This window comes from Perna viridis, chromosome 12 (assembly GCF_037379345.1).
Source record: "Perna viridis isolate PV_CMFRI_1.1 ecotype Kerala chromosome 12, ASM3737934v1, whole genome shotgun sequence".
Taxonomy (NCBI): domain Eukaryota; kingdom Metazoa; phylum Mollusca; class Bivalvia; order Mytilida; family Mytilidae; genus Perna; species Perna viridis.
The window spans coordinates 26,651,154-26,674,760 of record NC_142456.1 but is presented as its reverse complement, the minus strand read 5'-3'; the positions used below and the strand labels follow the sequence as shown (position 1 = coordinate 26,674,760).

At 33.0% G+C, this 23,607-nt stretch overlaps 2 protein-coding genes across 4 annotated transcripts in view; one reads left to right on the top strand and one right to left on the bottom strand.

The window, feature by feature from the left end:
- The window catches only part of LOC148601863 (H(+)/Cl(-) exchange transporter 6-like), a 69,680-nt gene extending 63,641 nt beyond the window's left edge, over window positions 1-6,039 (bottom strand). For 2 of the 3 annotated variants that reach the window (XM_088554352.1, XM_088554350.1), the window contains exons 1-7: window positions 5,876-6,039; window positions 4,997-5,062; window positions 3,826-3,894; window positions 3,193-3,258; window positions 2,848-2,914; window positions 2,049-2,155; window positions 1,387-1,513 (exon numbers count right to left, since the gene is read on the bottom strand). In XM_088554352.1, the coding sequence (XP_088410478.1) occupies window positions 1,387-1,513; window positions 2,049-2,155; window positions 2,848-2,914; window positions 3,193-3,258; window positions 3,826-3,894; window positions 4,997-5,062; window positions 5,876-5,968 (595 nt within the window). In that variant the 5' untranslated portion in view covers window positions 5,969-6,039. Of the gene's footprint in view, window positions 1-1,386; window positions 1,514-2,048; window positions 2,156-2,847; window positions 2,915-3,192; window positions 3,259-3,825; window positions 3,895-4,996; window positions 5,063-5,318; window positions 5,426-5,875 lie in introns of those variants that run through there. The other variant, XM_088554351.1, reaches the window with a different exon arrangement.
- Window positions 6,040-13,249: 7,210 nt separating this feature from the next.
- LOC148601862 (uncharacterized) lies at window positions 13,250-23,607 on the top strand. Its single transcript, XM_088555494.1, has 4 exons — window positions 13,250-13,654; window positions 15,848-15,949; window positions 21,680-21,764; window positions 22,534-23,607. Exons 1-4 carry the CDS (start codon window positions 13,586-13,588, stop codon window positions 23,385-23,387), a joined length of 1,110 nt encoding a protein of 369 aa, XP_088411620.1. The 5' UTR covers window positions 13,250-13,585; the 3' UTR covers window positions 23,388-23,607.

The window sequence follows — 23,607 nt, the reverse complement described above, 5'->3', positions numbered from 1 at the left end:
GCAAACAAACAAAACTATAAACACATAAACAAAGGTCAAGTACATATAGGGATGATTTGGCACTAACTAATCTGAAATTTAAGTCACGGGAATAAAGTGTTACCAATTTCCATATTTTTCGAGAACTTGATATGTTGCAATAGCATTATCTTGGTAACTGTTAGTTCTTTTTGAAAAATCGAAGGTAAGGAAAAAATCTAAAGATTTTAAAATTTTATTTTCATCTAAAAATAGCTAAATAACTGCAATACAACGATCTTCCTTAACTTTGCAATGCATAAACGAACGTCAAACCGCTTAATATTCATGAATTAACAAAACTCCAATAAACAAATAATATCAAGAATATTGCAGGTCCATACACAGGTTTTTAGGGGGTGCAAACCTCATAGTTCATACAAAATGTCGACTTTAAGTTTATAAGTCACATTTGAATAAAAAAACCTTTTTAATAGTGCTTTGTCGGTTTTCAAAGGGGGTGCAGTGGCATTATATAGCCTGCATTGCATAAATTAACCAAAAAAAAAAAAAAAAAAACAGATACGTGCGTGTGACATATCATGACTACTCCAGCAGTGCTAGAGATTGTCTGGCAATTGCAAGCTATTTTCTGACTTGGTGTCATCATGAGGTACGGAATTTCAACCGCTAACATTGTAGGACTAATATCATGACCTGCTAATTTGCTTGGATCTACATAGTACATTTAGCTTCTATTAATGCACGTCAAGAAGATGGACTTTCATTTTGTGCTAAATACAAAAATACCAATCATACATATTTCAAATTTGGATTATCCAATTCAAGATTTGACCATACTCGTATTTCATTATGTATAATATTTCTAATTAAATACGAGCACGATCACTTTCTAAACCAAGACCTTTGTATTATGTTTGATATTTCTAATGAAATATGAGCGCGATCGAGTATAGGAAAAAAACACGTTCAGTTGGTATCTATTACGCAGTGAGTGTCATCATGTCATGTACTGGTCATGAAAGGAATCAACGAATACATGTACATTGTATAAACGTTGTATTGTCACGTACTGGAGCCATGCATATAAAATGTATCATCAACGAAAAACGGCAAATTGAAAGTTATAATATGTACGATATCAATATAACCTCTAAATCCATGTAGTACCCAGACTCATAATCATAATGAACTCGAGTTTTGAAATTAGACCTAGTAATGGCTCGGCGTAGTAGATTTTAATAAAATAAAATCAAAAGCATAGATAGGGTGAACAATTAACTGCCCATTCATTATCGCTTTTACCGTTGTAAAAAAAATAAAAAGTGTAAAAAAAAAAAACAAAAAAAAAACAAAAAAAAAAAGTCTCTTAAACAAGATATAACATCGAAGTGCCAATAGCCTCACCGCCAGCAACACTAAACAGAACTCCTATAGCCTTTGATACCAGGGTTCGTAATCTGCCGACATTTGGAATTTTGATGCCGTTCAAATAGCATTTTATTTCTGGTATTCCAGATCCTGCAGCTACTGGCTATGTAAAATAAATCCATATAATAGAAATAAAAAAAATGATCAAATTAAAACAGAAAATTTTTACATGAATTAAAAGTAAATGTTTTTTTTTATATTCTAATAACATGGGAGTCCTGAAAACTTTCCTTTGATTTTACTCTATTTTGAAATGTTTGAACTTAAATCCAGGACAGTCACTTCAGAAAATCAGTATTATTTTTGTCATGATTTGTTCATACATGTATGTGTTTTCGTTGTTATAAAACTTTCGTCCGTGTTTGGTTTGTAATTTGGTCTAATGTTCATGAACAAGTTTGTTAATGTTTGTTTAGCTGTTTATTGGCTTATGGTCACCATATTCAGTGTTGTTGAAGGCAAGACGATTCCATCGTGTTGTACAGAATTTTCGCAGCTGTGGTTGTTGCCCATGCATTGGAGATGACAAATCATGCACATATTTAAATTGTTAACTATCGTCCTTTGAATGCATCAGCACAGAGTACAATCATGTACATGTGCATATACAGTGTTAATCAAATGACTTTTAACCTTACCTCTATCATTACTAGACCTGATGCTATGATACAGAATCCTACATTAAACAGCAGTAACCAAAGAAAAGATAAAACAAGACACCCATCTTCCATACAGTTGTAAATAGCTTTAATGTGTTAAGAGAGGTAACTCAGATTGAATATTCGAATTTGTACTCTTCACGCTATGCTTTTTTCAGGAATTCGTTTTTTTTTGTGTGTGTGTGTTTCAGAAGTATATCATAACTTTCTACAATAAATAACGGAGAACCAAATCAATGTCGAAGCAAAATGTAGTGGCGGATCAAGGGGAGGGGTCCAATAGTTGAAACCATAGGTCAATTTGTTGGAAAGTTTTATTTATTTCGTGTACTTTGGGGTAAAAAATTTCCCAAAACCTGTATAATTGCATTCAACACCCCTTTCTGTCTTCTTTGGGTCCGCCATTGAAATGCAGGGGATTATATACAGAAATTACATTCAATTGATTATCGTTAATATCGTTCTCTTCGCAAGCGGGTGATTTGTTTCATCCACCAGTCCGGCCACAATCAGGAGAACTTGGTCATCAATGACTTTGTGTCGTAATATTATTTTTAGTTTGATTTTGAAGAATTGGCATCGTTCTGTTACCGTGCTTTATATTTCTTTTGTTGTCGGAGCCAGTCAGGGCTTACTAAAAGGCTTGTTTACACTTAAGACATTTTAGGGATATCTGAAAAGTATTTATGTTATACAGTGTACACTGGTGGATTTGTTACATTTCACCATAATCCGTTCTTGTTTCCTATTTTTTAGGGTTGATGCTATTTAAGGATACAGTCCTGTACAGTGTTGTATTTTAATTTTGTTAGTTTTTTCACTATGAAGTCGATAAACAAAGCTACCTGTAAGTAAAATTTGAGAAAAGGGGGTTATTATAAACAAACAAATTGTATGCGAGGAATTTTAAAAATGGGACTCACCTTTGGTATATACTTACATGTATATGAATAATAGAATTATGTGAACAACGAAAAGTCTGTATTATCATTATTAACACGACAACATAAACAGGCGGGGAATTCCTTTAACCGCGCATTTCAATGGATTTACCTTTGAACTCGTGGGTAGTAAATGTGGCAATTCATTTTCTTTTTCTGCTAAAGCATATAATAATACTTACAAGTCCTGTAGCAATACCAACTAGCAGTGTAACGACCCATTTAATGAACTCTATCTTCTTAGTGGACTGAAAAACATGATATAACGAGAATGGATATGGTGAATTTGTCATAGAAATAACAACCCCACCGTCCGGGGTGAAAAATGTCAATTCAAGGCCACGAAAGGAGAAATGCCCAAAACTTTTATGACCCTCAAACAGAGGATATGTTTTCGATGGAAAATAAGAGGTGTCACTTTTTTTTTATCAAGACATACATTCTATCAAACAAATATATATATTAATTGTTAAGAGCATCACAGAGATTTTGTGGAATGTATGGACGGAAGCACGGTCGAAAGTGGTTTACCATAAGATACTCGTCAACGATGCTAAAGGTGCTAGTGAAAGGCACATGTAGTATTTTAAGGGTTGGATCCAGAGGTTTGAAAGGGAGCGTTCCTGAAAATGGGTTCTGGCTATTATTTTCTCATAATCGCCAAAAGCTCTGAACAAATTTAGCAAAATGTTTCTACAAAAAGGAGAGGGATTTCCAACTACCGAAACCTAATACATCCACCACAGAAACTACACATGTTAAACCATTTGACTCAAATACTATAAATGTTAACTAAGTTATGCCGATAGCCGTACCTGTTGTTCATAAATCTGCTCACAATACTGTGCATATGGTTCATTATAACATATGTCGTAATTTAAACTCTGAAAAAGAAACAATCGGTACAGTCACGTACTTGTATACAGTCGAACGTCGATGTGTCGAACGTCGATGTGTCGAACGTCGAAGGGTAACTTGAACATATTTGAAAATCCCAGGAAAACTCCTTTTATTCCAATAAAATTTACCTCTGCTGAATCGAACTCGGATTAATCGAAATCTCGGATAAGTCAAGGTTTTCATGAGTTCCCTTGAAGGTCTTCGAGGTTAAACAACTCTATCTCCAAGCGAACTTATCAGTGAAGAAAATTATTTCTTGATTATAAATTATGATCGAATATGGTTTTACAACGTAATGTGATTTATGTAATTGCTGGTTGTCACATTTATGACTTACTTCGTTTCTTTTATTATAAAAAAATGTTTGTATGGTAAGTCACGCTTCACAACAAAAGTGGCATCGGATATTTCACATTGTATCATATGAATCAGATCATACATGTAGTTAAAAAAGTGTTTTCTGCACATGAAGTCCTCATAACTGTAATAGACACGACTTAGACATACATATAACATTGAGAGCATTTAGAGTCTGATTTCAGTCTGACTGGAAATCACATACCTTGTACAAAGGAAATTATCGGAATTTATTTATTTAGAGTACACAAAATGATTGAACAGTTCCGATTGAGAAAAAAAAACTAAATGAAGAGTAAAATAGTTTCGTATCTCAACATAGGGAACAACTCGGCCCGTTGACATTTATTCTCGTGTCTACTAGAACTTAGGACTTCATCAATAAGATCTCTCTGGCTAGCTGCACACTTCGTTCCCTTACAGGTTAAACTGTCTCATATAAGAGGTGTTCCTTGGGTCAGTCTTAAAATATATTTTGTATCTGTATGATTGATTAGCTGCCGTTGAGAAGTTACTTCTCGTAGCACGTGTGGAGCATACCGAAATTTTGCGTATACATGTATTAATATGATTTGAATTTCTGTATTTAAACATTGACCTGCCTTTGTTTTGTCATCCCGGCTACAAAAAATGAGCTAATTATTTGATAAATATAGTATAGATACAAGCAGAAAATCAACATCAACGATGCCATATTAGTTCTAAAAAGGGCAGTAATAATATCAATACCTCATAGTCTTTACGGGGGAGCTCTTTATTAGTAAGAAATCTGTTGTCTGTTGATCTGTATTCACCCTGTAAATATAAAAAAAACATCTACATGTACTTATGCGGATCATTTGTCAGTATTAATTATAATAGTACGAAATGTAATACCAAAATTATCGAACTACATTTAGTAAACTTAAGGAAATAGTAAAAAAAAAGTCCAAATGGTAATACCATGGGAAAAGCCGGAAAGTAGGCAACCACCGTAATGGCGCAATGGTCTTGACTTGGTATAGGTATAAAATGGTGGGTAAAGCCATGTTTTATGACAAGCTAAACCTACCTTCAACAAACTTAACCCAGTTGTATTTGGTATCCCAAGTTTAAGAATTTGTTTGTACATGTAGGCTGTTTTTTTTGTATTATTTTCTTTATTGTGTCGGAGCGATTCTAATCCACATTGAGTCAGTTATTTCTCATTTCAATTTCACTGAAAAGAAAAATGCTCTTGAATTTCAGTTGAGCAAAATGCTGGAAGAAAATATTAAAAGTACATTTACTTCAAATAAGTACTTAAGTGAAAAGAACTGACTAAAAGTAAACCTCAAGTTTACATGTACAACTGTATCAGTGATGAATTGCATTGCGATTGTTCACAGTCATTTGGCTTCCCTTGTACATGTACATCTATTATTAGATGTGTCGATGTTTATCTTTCTCTTTCAAACTGGCAATGGATTAATATGCATGAGCATTCCATTGGACTTAATTTTAAAATGCAAAATAAACAATACACGACCTTATTATATATCTGTCTTTTGCTTTCATCAATGATGTGTAATAAGTGGGCGTATTTGCAATTCATGCATTTATGTGTCGATACAAAATAAAAGTACTCACATCATCTGCATATCTTTCAAGTTCCGATATGCTTGAATTTCCAACTAAACCTTGAGATTCGTCGTCCCCGCGACAACAATTACATAAATCCATAAGTGTTCATCTATGTGTGCTAATTATTGACATTAATATCGCCTAATACAAGTACTTCTTATCAGCACATACTTGATAACTCATGAAGTAAGAGTTATCCTTCTTTGCACACTGGCCATTTTCATCCCGATTGGGTTGTTATCCACCATACCCAATCTCGTTGTATTAAATAATTTTTAATTTGAATATACTTGCATGCATGATATTTACATCGGACTTATGTAAAATTTAAAAAAATGTTAGCAGTGGTAGAGGAAGTTCTACCAGATAATTTCAACCGTCACCATTTTTTTTGTACCGGGGAGGGGTGTGAAACTAATACTATATTAATGATAAATACAAAGAAAATCATTCTCTCATTGGCAGTTCCAGAGTAATGTTATAAACTGAGAACGGCAACTGTTTCCTTAGGATTACATGAACATGTACGCAGAATGTTTCAAAACTTTTTATTTTAAAATTAAGGCTCTGCGATTTAAAGTCTTATTTTGCGTGTAAGTAGCAGCTCTCTAGAACAACCATTTTGACTGTCCAAAGTAATAGAGACGTGTCGTACCAATGTTATTATTTATACAAAAGGGTTAAATAATCGTCAGTATAATCCAACCGTATAAGTACACTAATGCTGTGATATTATATTAGATTTCGTGCGTTTTGTCAACTCAACTCAACTCAATGTAAATCAAACCTACTACAGGAGCATTCGCTTCTGTCAACTTACAAAATGAAATAGAAGAGTTAGTATATGTATTGCCTACGCGCAAAACTAATTTAAAATTATATATATGTTTAAATTACAAACACTAATTTTTAAAGTCCTCTTTTTAGGTGGATATATTTCTATAGAAGTGTAAGTAACGGAATTTTAGGGGATTTTTTATATTATTTTTTATTTATATTTTTAATATTTTTAATATTTCAAGTTTTCTATTTGAAATATTTAAAAAAAAAATGTTTGATATGTGGCCTTCATAGAAATGTTGAAGAAATTGTGCATACCTTTATCTAGTCGCTAATATTGTTAGCGACTTCTTCCACTCGTAATTTCAGTACTTTATATTCCTATATGATTTGCATAGTTAAATATTTATACTCCACGTAATGCTGCCGATCTGTGCTGTGTGTATCGCCATAGCATCATTATACGATAATATAATGTACATTTGTACCTCTTAAATATCATACACGTGTATTCTACGTGTGTTTCTTTATTGTATGAGAACGGGATGTTTACATGAAATAATCGATAAGCATTGAACATTACCCAGTTTCGGTTTCAGGCACAAGGGCTCGTTACAACACTGTATACGTGTAGGTCATATACATTTGGCACGACCTGTTAGCTTTGAATATTCATTACTAGGTGCTTAATCTTGATCAGGTTCCTAGTTAGGAAAGAGTAGCCAATCATTCGTGTATCAAGGGAAAGAAGATTTTAGCGGAAGTCACCCGATTTTAGAGCATAGCGCATTCGTGCCATTTTAGATGTTGAAAGAGTAATCAAGGGAACCAAGGTTATAGCGGTAATCAAAAGAATGTAATCCAAGGACAAAGATCAGACATGGAAAAAGGGGTTTACTTTGTATCGCCAATTTTTTACACATCTGCTGTACCATGTTATAAACCCTTGCCTCAACTAGGGTGTCAATGGTGGAATAGGACATGCTTATCCTTCCGGAACACCTGATGTCAATCCGTTTTTTTGTGTTCATATTGCTAGTGCTTAAAATGTTTTTTTGTGTGACGCCCGACTTGTTTCCCCATGTTCAGTTTTTAAGCATGATATTTTTCATTTGGTTTGCTACATTGTGTATATTTAGGTCGTCTCTGTTTCATGTATTCACGTTTAGCCCATGATTTTGGATTTTGACGTATTTGAACCACCCCCAAAGCTGATGTTTGGTATTTTATGCCGAAATCTAGAACAATACTTCGGAAGGAGCTACGTGATTTTTTAAGGAGAAATATTTAAGCTTTGTGGAAAGTTTCACATCCAGAAAAGCAGAGCTAAAAAGCTAGAGAATTAATATGTATTAAATTTTTGAAAGCGAATTTTGTTTTGTCTGTGGCAGTATATAAAATTTAACTGCAGGCAGTGGGTGAAACATGGTATGAAAAAAAACCATTATTTTGAAAGTTTAGGTTGACTATTTGCACTATCAATATCGAGATGGAAAAAATAGAATTCCATAGTACTTTGGTAAATTGAGTTATAATTTCATTGAAATGCACTGACAGGAACACATCAAGGGCAGACAAATCTATCAAAAACCTCATTTTTCTATTATTCTATAGAAAAATTTCTGAGCAAATCCAGTGGTGCGGAGATCAAATATTGTCTTTACAAACAGAAAAAAACATACTTGTGTGAAATTATAATTTGTTAGATCGGTGCGTTTTTGACATGTATGCTTCTGATTTATCTCTTTTGCCTGGTTCTTACATAGACTAACAATTAATAAATTAGTGTTCATTAAGGGAACTATCGCTTAATATTTATGGTTGCTAGAATTAAATTTGAAATAAAAAACCAGGGCAGGAACTAAATTTTCAGACAATAAAAGTCAGGTCATAACAAAAAATAAAAAAAGGCAGGATTAAATTAAAATAGAAAATATTTCGGCCCTCTTTGCACCAGAAAAGAAAATCATGTACTTGATATAGCTTCTCAAATATAAAAAAAAATCATCAAAATTAAATGGCTGCCCCCTAGAAAATATGTAAAATATTGCAGTTGCGACCTTTGTTTGCTATCTTATTTGTTCTTATTTAATTTATGAGGAAATTGCATTTATCATTGTTGAAAACCAACCCTTTAATTTCCTCGACCATCATTCAATGGTTACCGTTACACAAATATAGCATCTTAAATTTTCAAATCAATTAGCAACAAATACTTGACTTTTGAAAATAGAGAAGGTTTAGTTTTCTTTGCAATCATATATCACAGTATGGCGAACTTAAACTAAAATATTACATGTGTAAAATTTAAAAAAAAAAAAATAATTAGCCGTTTACCTAAGAGTCATGCAGGGAGTAGATCAGATTGGTCGAATGATTCCATTTGAAGGCAAAGTAAATGCATTTGAATGTTGTATAGAATGCTAAATGGTAATACTTAAAATCTCGAACTCATCAAATGATTCATAAAGTGAATATCAATCTGTCTTCTACTGATGGGGAAAATGATTGAAATATACTAATAGTATAATTTTCCATTAAGGGGTATAACTCTGAGGAACTTTCACCTCAAATACCTTTCACTAGGAGACATAATAAAACCATTGTCCTGACAATGAGACGAAATATTTCAGCTACATATAATTTACATTAAAAATGATTAAGAATATAATTTGTTATCGATGGTTCACTTATTTCAAATTCTGCATGATTACTACAGCGACAGATACTCGAATAAGCAACGCATACTTGATATGTACAAAAAGAAAAAAAAAAGCTTAGTGGTGTTTGCAATACAACGACCATTCGTCTGGTTGTCCTCGCTACCTGTGATTACTAATAATTCAAACTATGACCAAAAGAAAATATTTTTTATTTGATTATGTTTTGTAAAATTTTATGATATCGTGTAATGAATCCTTTTATACTGCTTGTATAATATTTCCTATGCTTAGAGTGTCCGACATATTTTTTTCTGTTAACTCTCTTTCATACGAGTCAGAACGCGGGGCAAACTCCTCAGACTAGCCTCGCGATCAAAACTATAAAATTTCTTTCACTCGATTTGTGAAATTCCATAATCAACTCGTTATCATTTTAGATTCTATATTTCAGTAGTTGTTACATGCTATTATTTGGTGTTTTTTTTTGCCAAATTTTGGACGAAATAAACAAAACTTTCGAACAAAAATATGGGTCAAGGGACGCCCTTGGATCTGCAACTGATCCAGCCCCAGCACCCTCCTTTGGATCCGAAACTGATCCAGTCCCCTCCCCCTCCTTTCGATCCGGAACTAACATGGTGTACATGTACCTGATACTGTATTTATACATTAATTATAGACCAATACCGTACGTGATATCATAAGTAATTATTTCATTACGGTTTTGCCCCTCCTTTTGCTTAAAATATTCGTTGATATACATTTATGTAAACATAAAGAAATCATACTTGAAATTCTGGAGCGCCTCCCCTTTTTAAGCCAGTCCTCGCTACCCCTTTATTCAGAATTTCTTAATCCGACAGTAAGACATAAATATGACATTAAAGTCGGTTCGTACCCGGTATTGCAAAATTGTCTATGCATGACATTTTAAAATACAAATTGGGTTGGTAATATCAAACAGTCATAACTACAAAATGTATACAATGATTTTAACTGAGAAAAAAAAACATATATACATTGTATACATATAATGTATCCTGTACTTGTCTGTAAGGTAAAACAAAATGTGACTCACAATACTAAACAGTCAAGTTTTTCTTTGTTCCCAGTTCAACGGAAAATTAACCCTTTACATCAAATGAAAAATAACATTTGATACAAAATTGTCGGAAAAGTAAGTGACCTGATGATCTTCTCAGGACACTGTCCCAAGTCAACCCCTAACACCGCACCAAGGTGATACATTCATCAAGGAGATGTCGTAATAGCCCTCGATTTATTTTACATAGCTACAAGATATTTATGTTGGCAAACTTTCAAACCAACTATCTCGTATTTAAAGTTTAGTATTTACTTTTCCCATAAGTAAATTGAGATAAATCGTGCGTCGTTGTATGGTATGACACGAGCTTAACTCGTCCGGTTATAAATCTGGAAAGAAAATATCACCTCAGTATATAGAATACACATTCTCTGTTTTATTTAAACGGATGAAAAAATTGAAAAAATTGGATTTTTAAGAGCCGATGAAGGAAAATAAATGAGTTTGTTAAATACCAAATACGATATAACTTGTTTTATATTACTTATTCCTATGCACCAAGTACACAAGAGTTCACATACTTATATCGGTGCGTCTCTAGTCCATTTACTTGATAAATGTTAGGTTTCCATGGCCGTCTATCATTATTTTACGTGCCTCTACATGCACTTTATGTACTTAGTCCCTTAATTTCTTATGTACATTCTGGATTAGTGTGTCTCATTTGGCAGTAAGTGTTCATGGTCGTTTATGTCAGAGGCAAATCCTAAAATTCAGAAAAAGTGGCGGAGATACAGTATTATTCGCATATTAATGTCAATTTTTTGCATATAATTAATATTGAAGAATTAAATCCCCCCCCAAAAAAAAACAAAGTGGAAGGGGCGTGGTCCCCACCCCCTGAATTTGCTAGAAGTGAATGTTTAGCATGGCAGCCTGTTCTAAATTCTACACATGTATACATATGCATGGTGCTTCCTAACTTGAACAAAAACATTCTTTTAGTTATTTGATGGAGAATTTTCGGTACTGATCGTCAATTAAAGCGAGATATACTCAATTTTCCGATATGCATGGCGAGGATGGACGCCGCGACACGACACGTGTTTCCGCTGGTCATATTCTCACCCACGACTTGTACGCACATTCCTTGACTTTAAAATGTTATGATTTTCAATGTAATAAAAATAAGTATCATATGAATGTCATATTTTATCTTTATTGGTATTGTAGATTTTTATCTTAGGGAGATACCATTTCATTGTTATTGGGAAGGGGACCGGTAATAATGAAATGTCTTGTTCTGATGTTTTTTTTTTATTTTACTCAAGCCCGTCGTTTTTTTCTTTTACAGTAAAAACCTATTTTTTTCAATACTAAACGAACTGTACGTATCATACAAATGTACATAGCAATTAAAAGTTATTTATATCATTCTGAAGTCAGAGTGACCAGTCATTTTTTCCTTTTGACATTTTAATGTCTTCTAGCATGGGTCAAATCAATGATGCTGTCAAAGACAATGTTCTGCTCTAGGTGGTAGCCTTAAATTATCCTAATTTAAAACAAAGAGAATGATAGATCAAGGAATTTGAAAAAAAATAAAACAAAACAAAACAACAACAACGACGACCAAAAGGCTATGGAACATTTGATCGCTTAAGAAGCAAGCAAATGTTTAAGTTTTATTGGAGAGGAAAAGGAATCGGCGCAAATAGTAAACTCATCTACTTATTTATTATTCATAATAGTAAATAAGTTCGTCTTTTTCGTGTTAAAAGTTTCAATACTCGCATCCAAAAATTCAAATACATTAGGACACATCTGTTCAATAATGAACCCCCCCCCCAAAAAAAAAAAAAAAAACAACAAACAAACAAACAAAAAAAACAAACAAAAACAAAAACAAAAACAAAACAAAAACAAAAAAACAAAAAAAACTAAGATCATGGTACCAAAATACATGAAATTCCCTCAAAGGGTTTTTGTGAAATGCCATCCGATGAATAATGAATAAACGGACGGACGGACTGAGAAGGAAAACATTACAATAAAACGTTCATCAAAAGACGTTATGGGTTAACAATATGGGCCATCATACTAGTACTATCCACACTGTACTTCACTTTATGTATATTTCATGTCGTACATTCACTATTTTGTAAAAAAAAAAATATATGTTTACTGTAAAGCTTTTATGAATCTGTAAAAGTCCGGAAACAAGCTCTAACAAGTCGGCCACGTGCCGGTATTTATTAAGCACGCAATGTTCGTGCTTTGTCGTTCAGTGTAGATTTTCCTCCAACCTAAAACGCTCTAGTTTTTTAAGTTCATCACAAATCAAATCTAAACTTTAGTGATATCTATTTCCTTCATGTCAGGCGATAACTATTCTTTTTTCGATCAAGGGAGAATCAATTTTCAATCGTTTATTTTGATAAAAATAACGAAGTTCATTATAGAAAGTGATTATACGCACTCCGGGTAAACACTCTATCTTTTTAAAATACAACAAAACTATATTTCTCCATAATGAATTGAGATGTATGACTTCAAAAAATAAGAACGTTCCATTAAAAATTTATCATTTTACAGACACTGAGCTAATAATAATTCCATTCAACTGAACATTGCTCTATCTGTCACACATAATGACAGTCATTTCTGGATTTAATAGATTCCTCGAGATTGGATCCATTAGACAGAAAATTAAACAGAAATGTTTTTGTTACAAACTTTGACATCCCGTAAACAAATTGCCGGTATAAGTATTTTATTTACTTGACAAAGACCCGCTGACTTTATCAAACTTGATATCCGATTTTATCTTTAAAATCGATGTAATAAAACCATATACGAGACATAAATAAAATTGACCAAGAAAAAACATGTCAGAGATGTATTCATCGGATACCCTCGGGCATCTTATGTTAGTGACGTGATTTTTCTTTTTCCGAACTGACTCGTTTCTTATGTCAGGATCGGGCTTGCACGCGACCCACGTAATGATTGGTCAATAAATTTTGACAGATTTATTTGGACTCGTGACCCAGTCGAGTATATCAGAATTTACTTTTCGCCGATTATAAACGTAATACACCATTCGCGTGCCGGGATTTAATCTTAAAATTTTACCTACGCGAAGATCTATGTTATTAAGAAGTTGAACACATGTGAAAGTTACGAAGTTCTGTTTTAATTTAGTTCCATTGACTTTTTGTCATATTAATGGCACCAACTGAGGAGGACAAAATGAAAGTTAAGGATGGAGTTCCACAAGATAGACCTAAAAGAAGGGTAGGCCTTTTACTCACTATTTTTAAGAACTTTTGCTTTTAAAGTTGATTGTGGCAAGACAAATATTTTATACATTTTATATGATGTAGAATTTGTGAAAAATTATGATTACATGAAAACAAATTCCCCAATTTTAGAGGGGACGTTAGAATTACTGAAATATTTTGATACCAGTTTTTTTTTTGTTCATCATAGTAAGAAGCAAGTAAATGTGCATTCAAGTGACATGAAACGGAATCTAGGAAGTATTAAAAAATAATCTTTATATACCTGCTGACAAAAGTAAACATAGGTTGGTAGTCTAATATTTTTTTCTGTCTGTTGTGTAAAAAAACTTTTTACAGATATGGACAACGTTTGAAGAAAGAAGGGAAAATACGCTCGCAAACACTGATTGTTGATCTAATTTTTGTAAGCAATGAAAGATCCACATGGGATGGGGTTGAACCTACCCAATTGTTGTATAAAAAATGTTATAGTTTCGTGCAAATATTGGAAAAAATAGACCGGAACCCCTCTTTTTTCATGATCTTTTCAAATTCTCTGGATCCGCCACTGGTTTTGTACCGCTCGTTAATTTTAACGACAAATGCTGTATGTATATACTTACTTGTATCCTTGGAATCACTTTTAATTACCAAAAATGTACATATATTCATGTATATATACAATGTCATTGTACATGTGGGAATTTAAATAACAAATATACAATTTTTAAACGGATATTTGTATAATATTACATAATTCACTTACATGCATGTACCTACGGCTATCGTATATACATATGTAGATACATGATGCGTATTTTTTTTGTGTGAAAGTTTCATTACTTCTAGGAGTCAGTAATACGACACAACATAGTATTGTAATTGGAACTAGAACATATTCTAAAATAACTTGATGCATGTACATGTGTAAAATATCCACTTATATTTCGCCTAGTATACCCATATCAGTGACAAAAAGGAAACTAAATGGTTACATTTGCACAAATATTTTGATACTATAATTAAAAAAAAGCTAACAAAAACTACTCTTTCAACTTATGAGATTTAAAGTGGAGTTAAATTATGACCACAAAAGAAATAATTATAGTAATTACAACGATGTCATAATTCAAATGTTGACAGAGATTGATTCGGCTCATGAAATATGCCGGAAATATTTGAATACCCAGGTTTGGTTTTTCTTTATCATTAATTTTACCAAATTTCCGCCCAAAAAGGACATTGAAACATTTTTAAGTACCTTAATTTGGAAAACCTTAGTTTTAATGTCCTTAAACTTAAATTTAAAATATAATTCTCGAAGTTCGAGGTTTTGTATGAATTTTCCTTACTCAAAAATGAAAGTCAGCGCTATACTTCCGAATGCTTTTAGACGGTTTTTTTTATATCAGATATTAAGGATAAATATTTTGATATAATGATATAACGGTTTCACTGCACTGTGTGTGCATTTTCCAATACTTTGAAGGTTATTTATTGTGCAAAATTGATATTTTACTGCATGAACAACAGCACATGTACATGAACACATTAATTTTTGGATCACCACAAGCTCTTCGATATATGTATTGAGATTATAAAACAAGTTTAATAATTACTTAATCCAATATGGTTTAAAGTTTTGTTCGGCTTGCTGCGTGTTTACCAACTAATATCTTGAATAGTTAATTTTACTTTCATTACTACATAAGAATTCAAGTTATCGTCGCAATTTGACATTTTCAAACTTTCTTGTGAAGTTTTCCCATTAGCGCTGACACACGTCATAAGGGTTTGACGACATTAATAAATAATTTATCCAATTATGAATAGAAATTTGCCTTGAAACAAATAGTTTAATGTTTCTCAAGGCACTTATTAAAATTTTAGTGAGCAAGGTTGATGGACGTCAACTATTTCAAACGTTCTTTGTTTTACTCTAGTAATTTATGATTTTTAACTAAAGACATGTTCATCTGAAATTGTCCTATATCTGTTTCATGTGATAACAAAATCGACTTCGACTGGGAGTCTAAGTTTTTGTTTGTTCATAGGTGGAGGTGGGTCAGTAATTAAACCATTTGAAACAATTGCACTCCCGTCTAATGGTTGGTTTTAGAAATCTTTTTTTTCTAATAAATACAACAGGTACCCAGGTACACGGAATACATTATTTTATTAAAAAAAATAAATTTCATTTTTTTAGATTAACAAGCCGTTGATAGAGAAGAGAAGAAGAGAGAGGATTAATGATTGTTTGAATCAGCTGCAGAATCTCATTTCACAGTTGGACAAGGACAAATATAAGGTAGGGTATATGTACACAGCCAAATGTGCCTCATATGATAATCTTAAATTATGGTGCTTGATTCATATGGTAGTCATAATATTATGAGTATCATATTATGATTCTAATATGTTACATGTAACATATGATACATGTAATCATATGTAAACTGAAACATGATAATCATATGGTGTTCATACGATTCTTATATGTTAATTTTGACTTGAAAACATTTGATTATCATATGTTTGTGATAATCATATGTAATACTGAACCATGTTTATCATATGGGGCAAACCATCTGATTCTCATTTATGGCATTTCATATACATGTAAATCATTTTCACAGTAACTTAGATGCCTCATTCACATGTTCAAACACATATGAATATACATTCAAAGCAAATCGAATATGAATTCAATTAGAGGAGGAGGAACACACAGCTAACTTGAATACATGTAACTATGCTCAGGATATAATCATAGTCATAGAATAATGATCATTGCGGAAGGGGAATCTTTGTGAAGGGGCAACAGTATAATATCTTACTTATATTAGGTTTTACTGCTGTTAAAAAACTCGATGAAAAGAAGCAACGCAGTTATAAATTATAATTCCACTGATTTAAAGTAGTAAGAATGAAACCCTATATGTACTGTTGCATGTAGTACTCATTATAACATCTGTTCGAGTGGATTTACGTCTCAGATATTACCAAAAACGACAGTGTCGTATTACATCAGCACGTTTATTGTAATATAAGTACAAGTACTTCTGTGACCCTCACCCTAATAACTCAGTTCCTCTCCATGTCAAATTTTTTATTCTACTTGAGATTATGGGGCTAAATGTTATAGGACTGAGTGCGAGGTCATGTTTCGAAAACATACAGCATTCAGTAGATTTTATTCTGCTTATATCTTTCTACTATAATAAATTAAAGTCAGTTGAAAAAGGTTTAGCCGCATAACGCTTGCTGCAAGTTTCTCTCTTAAAAATTAAGAATAAAGAAGGTTTATTGATTGCATGTAACATTTATTTAATTTCAATCTTGCGGGAGCATGCAGTTAGTAGAAACCTTACCAGAGAGGTAAAATACACAAAAAGTTTTATTTCGGTGTCGCATGTATGATAACGAGGGACTTGTAGCGAAACTATATCCGCATGCATGTATATGACTTGTTATAAATTTCCCCCCATAATTTTGATATATTAAAGTATTTCTTATGTTTACCGTTCGAATTTTATGCTACTATTTAGCACTTTCGCAAAAATGTTTGAATATCGTATAGTATCGAAAGTTAATATAAGAAAACTTTCTCACAATTTGTAATACGGCCCTCATATCTATCACAATCAAAACGCAATGAAGACATTTTACAAGACAAATTAAATTTATCGTTTGACAAATTTATCATGAATTTTTCACGGCGGAACAAAACAAAACTTCAAAGAACCTTCGAGATTGTTTACCGGCGTACATAAATCATTTGATTACCGAATTTTATTGAAGTCAGGTGCAATTATTTGCCCAAAACAGAAAAAGGGCATTGTGCTAAGCCCGTCATTAAAGGTTCAGTCGTCCAAAGTATGGAGTATTCTAATTTTTTTGACAATTTTAAGCTCTTTAATGCATTAAAGAGCTATAAAATCGAATCGGGGAAAAGAAATGAATATCATTTCATATAATTTCAAATGTATTTATAAACTTGCATTTCAAATGCATTTAAATAATGACATTTAATAAATGCATTGAGATCATTTCATTTGAAAACGATCGAGGCGATTGTAGATATATAGTCATTTAAAGATAAAATAATTTGAGGCTCAGATTGGGATAATTGTGTCTTTCTAAAGTTTTAGGTGCAAATGGAAGGGGTGTATGTTTCTAAAGCAATATTAAGACAACCGGGATGAGACCCAAAGGCATTTAGTAAAGTGAAAGTTTATTAGACGACACAAGAAAAGTGTCCCTACGTTGGTCCTAGTAATAAAATTGGAATCTATAATTCACTTGCGAATGTCGCTTTTCTTTTAAATGAATTTATATTCCCACCTGCATAAAGACTTGGCGTGTTTCTGCTTGCTACCCATTTCACATACACGTTATAATGTTTTACTGCCGACAAATTAGATATTGTCACATTCCCACAGGTATACGTCTTAGTGACACACGACCCCAACGGTATTTAGGCATGGTCAAAAACATGGAGTGGATATTCTGTCATTAACGTAATGGTTGTATTATCAACTACATTAATGTGTCAGAAAAAAAAAGCATCAATAACTGGTCTGTGTACCTTCAGTTTCAGGAGCTTAAAAATAACATCATGGCAGCTTCAATTGCGTATACTTAGTCAGGCCCGTAGGCAGGAATTTGTAGAGAGGCCCTTTAGACTCGCGGAGCGAGTCCTGCACAATCAGTACATTTAATTTGAAGTCATTTTAGAAAATTTGCAGCTAAATTAAACGGAAAATTCCACAAATTTAATCACCCAGTCCTTGTTTTATAGTATGCCAATATGCAGGGTAAGGGGGCATTTGTGACAACGTGTATGATCGTGTCGGCACACATACTTTTCCAAGTGTTGCCGTGAGATGAATTCGTCAGACTACAAATGGCTCTATGAATAATCTATCTATATTTGCATAATGAAGTATAAACAAATAAGAAATACTTTCCTGATCCAGCATAAAAGTATTTTAATGAAATTGTGTTTTAAATAAAGAACACTATCAAAGATTAAGGTTTTTAGATTGTCGTTTTCCGTAACCGTCTTCCGGCCATGTCTTTCATTAGAATTAGTCTGTCTGTTTGTAAGAATACGTTTTACATTTTCAATTAACTTCAAAAACACCTTAATGTGTAAATAAAGTGTTCTACTCGTCTCTAATTATGTTCTTGATTATGTTTTTTGTCTGTACAAAAGACATCGACAAGTTCAAGATTTTGGGTGGCCTAAGTAATAAAATGAAATCTCTCCAAATCGAACAGAAAACTGTTCAAACCGAATAATGAAAGAGTCGGAAATCTGCCTAAACTGAATAATGAATAAGTTGGATACTGATCCTGCCTAAAACGAATAAGTCTCAAACCTGCCTAAACCGAATAACAAAAAAGTGGGAAATCTGTTAAAAACCAATTTTTTAACATGTTCAATTAAAACCGGTCATTTCCTTAAGGTTTTTTTTATTATTGTGTTTAAGTACGTTCAATATTTTCTTGGTTTCTGTAGAGTTTTAAACATTTTGTTTAATATTTTAGATACATACAGTTGCTTTCATGTATATAGCTTATGTAAATTGCTACAAATATGGCATATGATACTGTAATAGAAGGCCAGATATCTAATACCTTACAAGTTTTTATATCTCAGTTTTATGTCTCCTTTTTGATACTTTTAATTCGTAGTCAGGTCTTAATAAGCCTTTGTTGTATCTTTATTTATTTTTCATTTTCACATATTTTTTCAAATTGATACTCTAAAAGCCACGTGCGTATGTGGTAATGTTATTATTACCCGTATCAGAACTCTAAATCTCGATGAGTTATTATGTATAAAAAATAAAGTTGCTTTCGTGCAATTAAACTGATTAGATCTAAGGCACCACCTTCTTACATTACGAAAGATAAACGTAACCACAACATTCAAAGAAAGCTGATATATCCTAGAGCTGGAGGACCTTTGGCCTTCCTTTTTGTTCTATCTTTTTCCTTAGGTGAACTTTCTTACCTGAACGTTTTTGATCTACGATATTACAATCTAACGAACTTCCTAATTTTGTTTGAACTCCGTAGTTTGCGTGACGAGTCGGTGAGGTCAATGTTTGTAATTACAAGACTTTTTGTAATTTTTAGGGAGATAAGCATTTTCTGTGAACAATTTTTCAATCCCAATATATTCATTTTTACATGCATGTCTAATTGCGTCATTCTTAATTACATGAGCATGCAAATTAATAAATAATAATTAACTGCAAGCAAGAGTTCCATTCAGTTTTATTTTGACAGACTATCAAAAATCAAATTGTATTAATAAAAAAAATATGATTGATGGATAATAATCTTTACCAAAAATCGCTTTTTCGGATAATATTACGCAATATTGGTGTGACAAAATCCACATTTGTTAACGGAGTCGATTGTGTAAGTTCTCCAGAGTTATATCCCTTTAACCAGTAACGAGAAACATTAACCAAACGTGGGAAAATAAAAATCGTAGGGTCTTTTTATCCTTTGTAGTTCATTGATTCGCTTTGATTTCTTTTGAACCAATCACATATTATATCCATTCAAATTACCAAGGTAAATTGATCGCGTTTCCTTCTTGTTACACGCGATTAACATGTCAAATTATTTGACAGATTAAAATGAATTTTTAAACATGGTTTTAATGAGGAATTCCTCAGATGTGGTTTGTATGGGCGGTACTTAAGTTTTACCAAAGCTGATGTACGCGTAACAAAAAGAGATGGATAATCATAAAGTGCATATACCATTTGCATTCTATACGTTTAATCTTGAACTTTTTGATTGGGGTAAATAAAAAGTATTTGGTTCTTAAGATGCATCTCATTCATCGGGCATTTCAAGGAATTTCCTACCTGGAGTTTAGAAATGGTCTGAAGACTGATCAACATCCTGTAATAATATTTATTTACCTTTAAAACAGTTTTATAACTTTCTATACAGCCGAAAAAAGCAAGAGTTTTACATGTGGTTTTAATTTTTCCTGTCAAGGTAACAGATACTTGATTATGGTTTGCAAGGGCGGGATCGAGATTGAAAGTGGGAGTAGGTTAGCGTTAAGAAATTCTAACTGCTCAGAAACCTAGCCGGGGGTTAGGCGCTCTGCCCACAGAGCAACTGGGATGTGTGCCCCAGGTGGGGGAATGGGGTACCCCTGGCATGTTACATGCTGGGGTTGTCAGGCTATAATACGGAAAACCTGACCGCAAACCATAGTGGTGCACTGTGTTGGGAAAGACGCCACGTTCCTCGCACGTTAAAGAACCCTGCTGTGGTATTCGATAGGAGTAGGAACCTTTGTGCTCCGCCACAGGAGGATAAATTGCCCGACCTTACCCGTCCCCCCCTTTTTCTAGTGGCAATCAAAATTTGTCGACCCTTTTGTCCTTGTGACCCGTCCTTTCTTTTATCATTTCATGTTCATTTTATCATCCATTTCATGTTCATTGTCTGAATATAGCTGAAATATTGCTGCTCGGACGTTAAACCCCAACAAACAAACAAACAATTAAGAAATTCTAACAATTTACCAAGTAGAGCGAGGTGCGCATAACTTTAATAAAACATAAAATAAAATTTTGTGCAAAAACATTATACTTGCCGAATGCAGACAGTAGGAAAAAACTGCTAACTGTTCACACGGTCGATAGCTCATCAGAAATTTTCTCCGCGGACCTTATAACTGATTCCTAATTTACCATACAAGTTCTCATCTAGCTTAGCTAATTTGCAATGAATTCTGTAATGCATTTTTTTTAACACAAGACCTGAGCACTTCATTTTAAGAATCCTCGAAACTTTTTTTGGCAAATTGTTGTAACCTGCATCGTCAGGTGGGGTTTAAATATATGCCGAGTATAACGAATGTACTTCTATGCTAGAGATTGCTAATTAGAATTCTACATTTTTGAAATACGTATTGATGCAAACTTTTAAAAGGAAAAGTTGTTCTTAAAATGACCATGACAATTATTCAATTTAACTTTATTCTCTTTTCCAGGTTGGACGACCAGCAAAGTTAGAAAAAGCAGATATATTAGAAATGACAGTTGAGTTTGTTCGGAAAACAAAATCTAAACCACAAGGTAAAAATTCATGTAGCACTAACAGTAGTAATATAAAATTAAAGTGACTTAAGTACCATTCCATGTACAATTCAGATACTTCCAATGGTAAAGTGATTGATGATGTAGAAAAATCCACCGATCAAACAATGGCTTCTCTGTCTACATATGCTATATTTTTACATAACAATAATCATTTCTGTGTTCTGATTTGCACTTTAGAGTAAATCATACGTTCATCTCCCACTAAAATCAACCAAATGGAACCAAATCAAGAACGATCACTCTTGCAAAGTGCCAGATTCATGTACAATCTAATAATTTTCATTTCAAAGGTGCAACAACCAAATGAAAAAAAAACTAAGACAGGTTATGTGATCAATAACTGTTTCTATAAAAGAATTGAAACTGGATTTGATGGGTTTTTTGACATGCATTGATCACCTTCTGTCTGATTTTTAGAAAGACTGCTACTTAAAGTTTTATTTAAAAAGGAGCTGTGACGTCTACGTCAAAAATTGGATTCATAACAGATTCATACATGGGAAACACTTTTTCTATATAAATGGTTTTAACCAATATTTAATAGTCATAATGATAGGAAAAAAATTAGTTAGAACAAGATGATCAATAGAAATAGAATAAAAATGAAAATAGGTAATAATAATGATAATAAAAAAAAATAAATAAATGAGTGAATGAAAGTTGCAATTTTTTGTTTGGCCATACATGTCCTTTAATTAATTCTTGTTCGACAATAGTGTTAGAAATATCAAAAAATATTTTGCAGTTCTCCATACTGACGATTCAGATATTCAACGACAATCATTCGTAGCAGGTTACAGAAAATGTATGGATGAAATACACAACTTTTGCAAGGAAAACAATATTCCTGCTGAAGTGAAGACTTCTCTGCAGCAACAAATAGATACAAAAATGCGACACCTTAAAGGTGAAGAGGCTGTCGATTTATCAGTTAGCGCTGATAAAAAGGAAGCCAAACTTTCTGAACAGTTGCAAGCAATTGCCGATAGCGCGCCACCGATTCAGCCCAAGAATACACACCAAATAGGTACAATAAACCAATCACCACTGACACAAAATACAAACGTTCAAATCATTCAAAGACCAAATAATGCTTCCAATGGACAAGTTACTGTGTTGTGTCAAAAAGAGCCATCAACCTATGTCCTAGTTCCGACCGCCGCTATTTGTCAGCAGGTACAAATACAAAGTGCTAGTCAGGGCTACCCAATCATTGTTCAAAATAGTGCTCCTTCATACGAAATCAAACAATCTGTATCGGAGAGAAATGGACAAGCCTGTCACCTACCAAACTCAGGCCAAATAATTATGGTACCGAATTCCTCATTATCAACACCTGTTTTAAATACGAACGCAAATTTAGCAACCACACCAAAACCTGTGATAACTGGAAACGCATTCGCACCTGCTGCTCCATACTATCAACCAATGACAACGTCATTTGCGGTAAAGAATTGTCCTGTTTCGAGTTCCAAAATTCAAGTAGCTAACCAGGTAATTCGTTTACCAATGGCATCTTCAATTTCTACAGAAGCGCATCAGGCAAGTTCATTTCAAAATGACGCAAACGACCCTGATACAATGTGGCGGCCATGGTAAAAGGCATTCCAAAAACAATACTACAAATGAAGACTGTGAAAAGTTATTCATTTTAGTTTGTGATGTGATTCAAAAGATGGTGCTTCTTTATTCACGTTCTTGCATTTATAAATGTCAATTGAGCTCATTATTTATTAACATATTTTAAATCTGTGATACAAGTAATTGGTCATAATAATTATTATATCAATAGAAATAAAATTTATTTTTTAGCGTTTTA

Bases quoted from the DNA above. Each gene is read 5' to 3' on its own strand.
- LOC148601862 (XM_088555494.1), top strand. From the start codon at position 13,586: ATGGCACCAACTGAGGAGGACAAAATGAAAGTTAAGGATGGAGTTCCA. The intron at 15,950-21,679 runs GTAGGGTATATG...TCTCTTTTCCAG, and splicing joins TGGACAAGGACAAATATAAG to GTTGGACGACCAGCAAAGTT. The intron at 21,765-22,533 runs GTAAAAATTCAT...AATATTTTGCAG, and splicing joins AACAAAATCTAAACCACAAG to TTCTCCATACTGACGATTCA.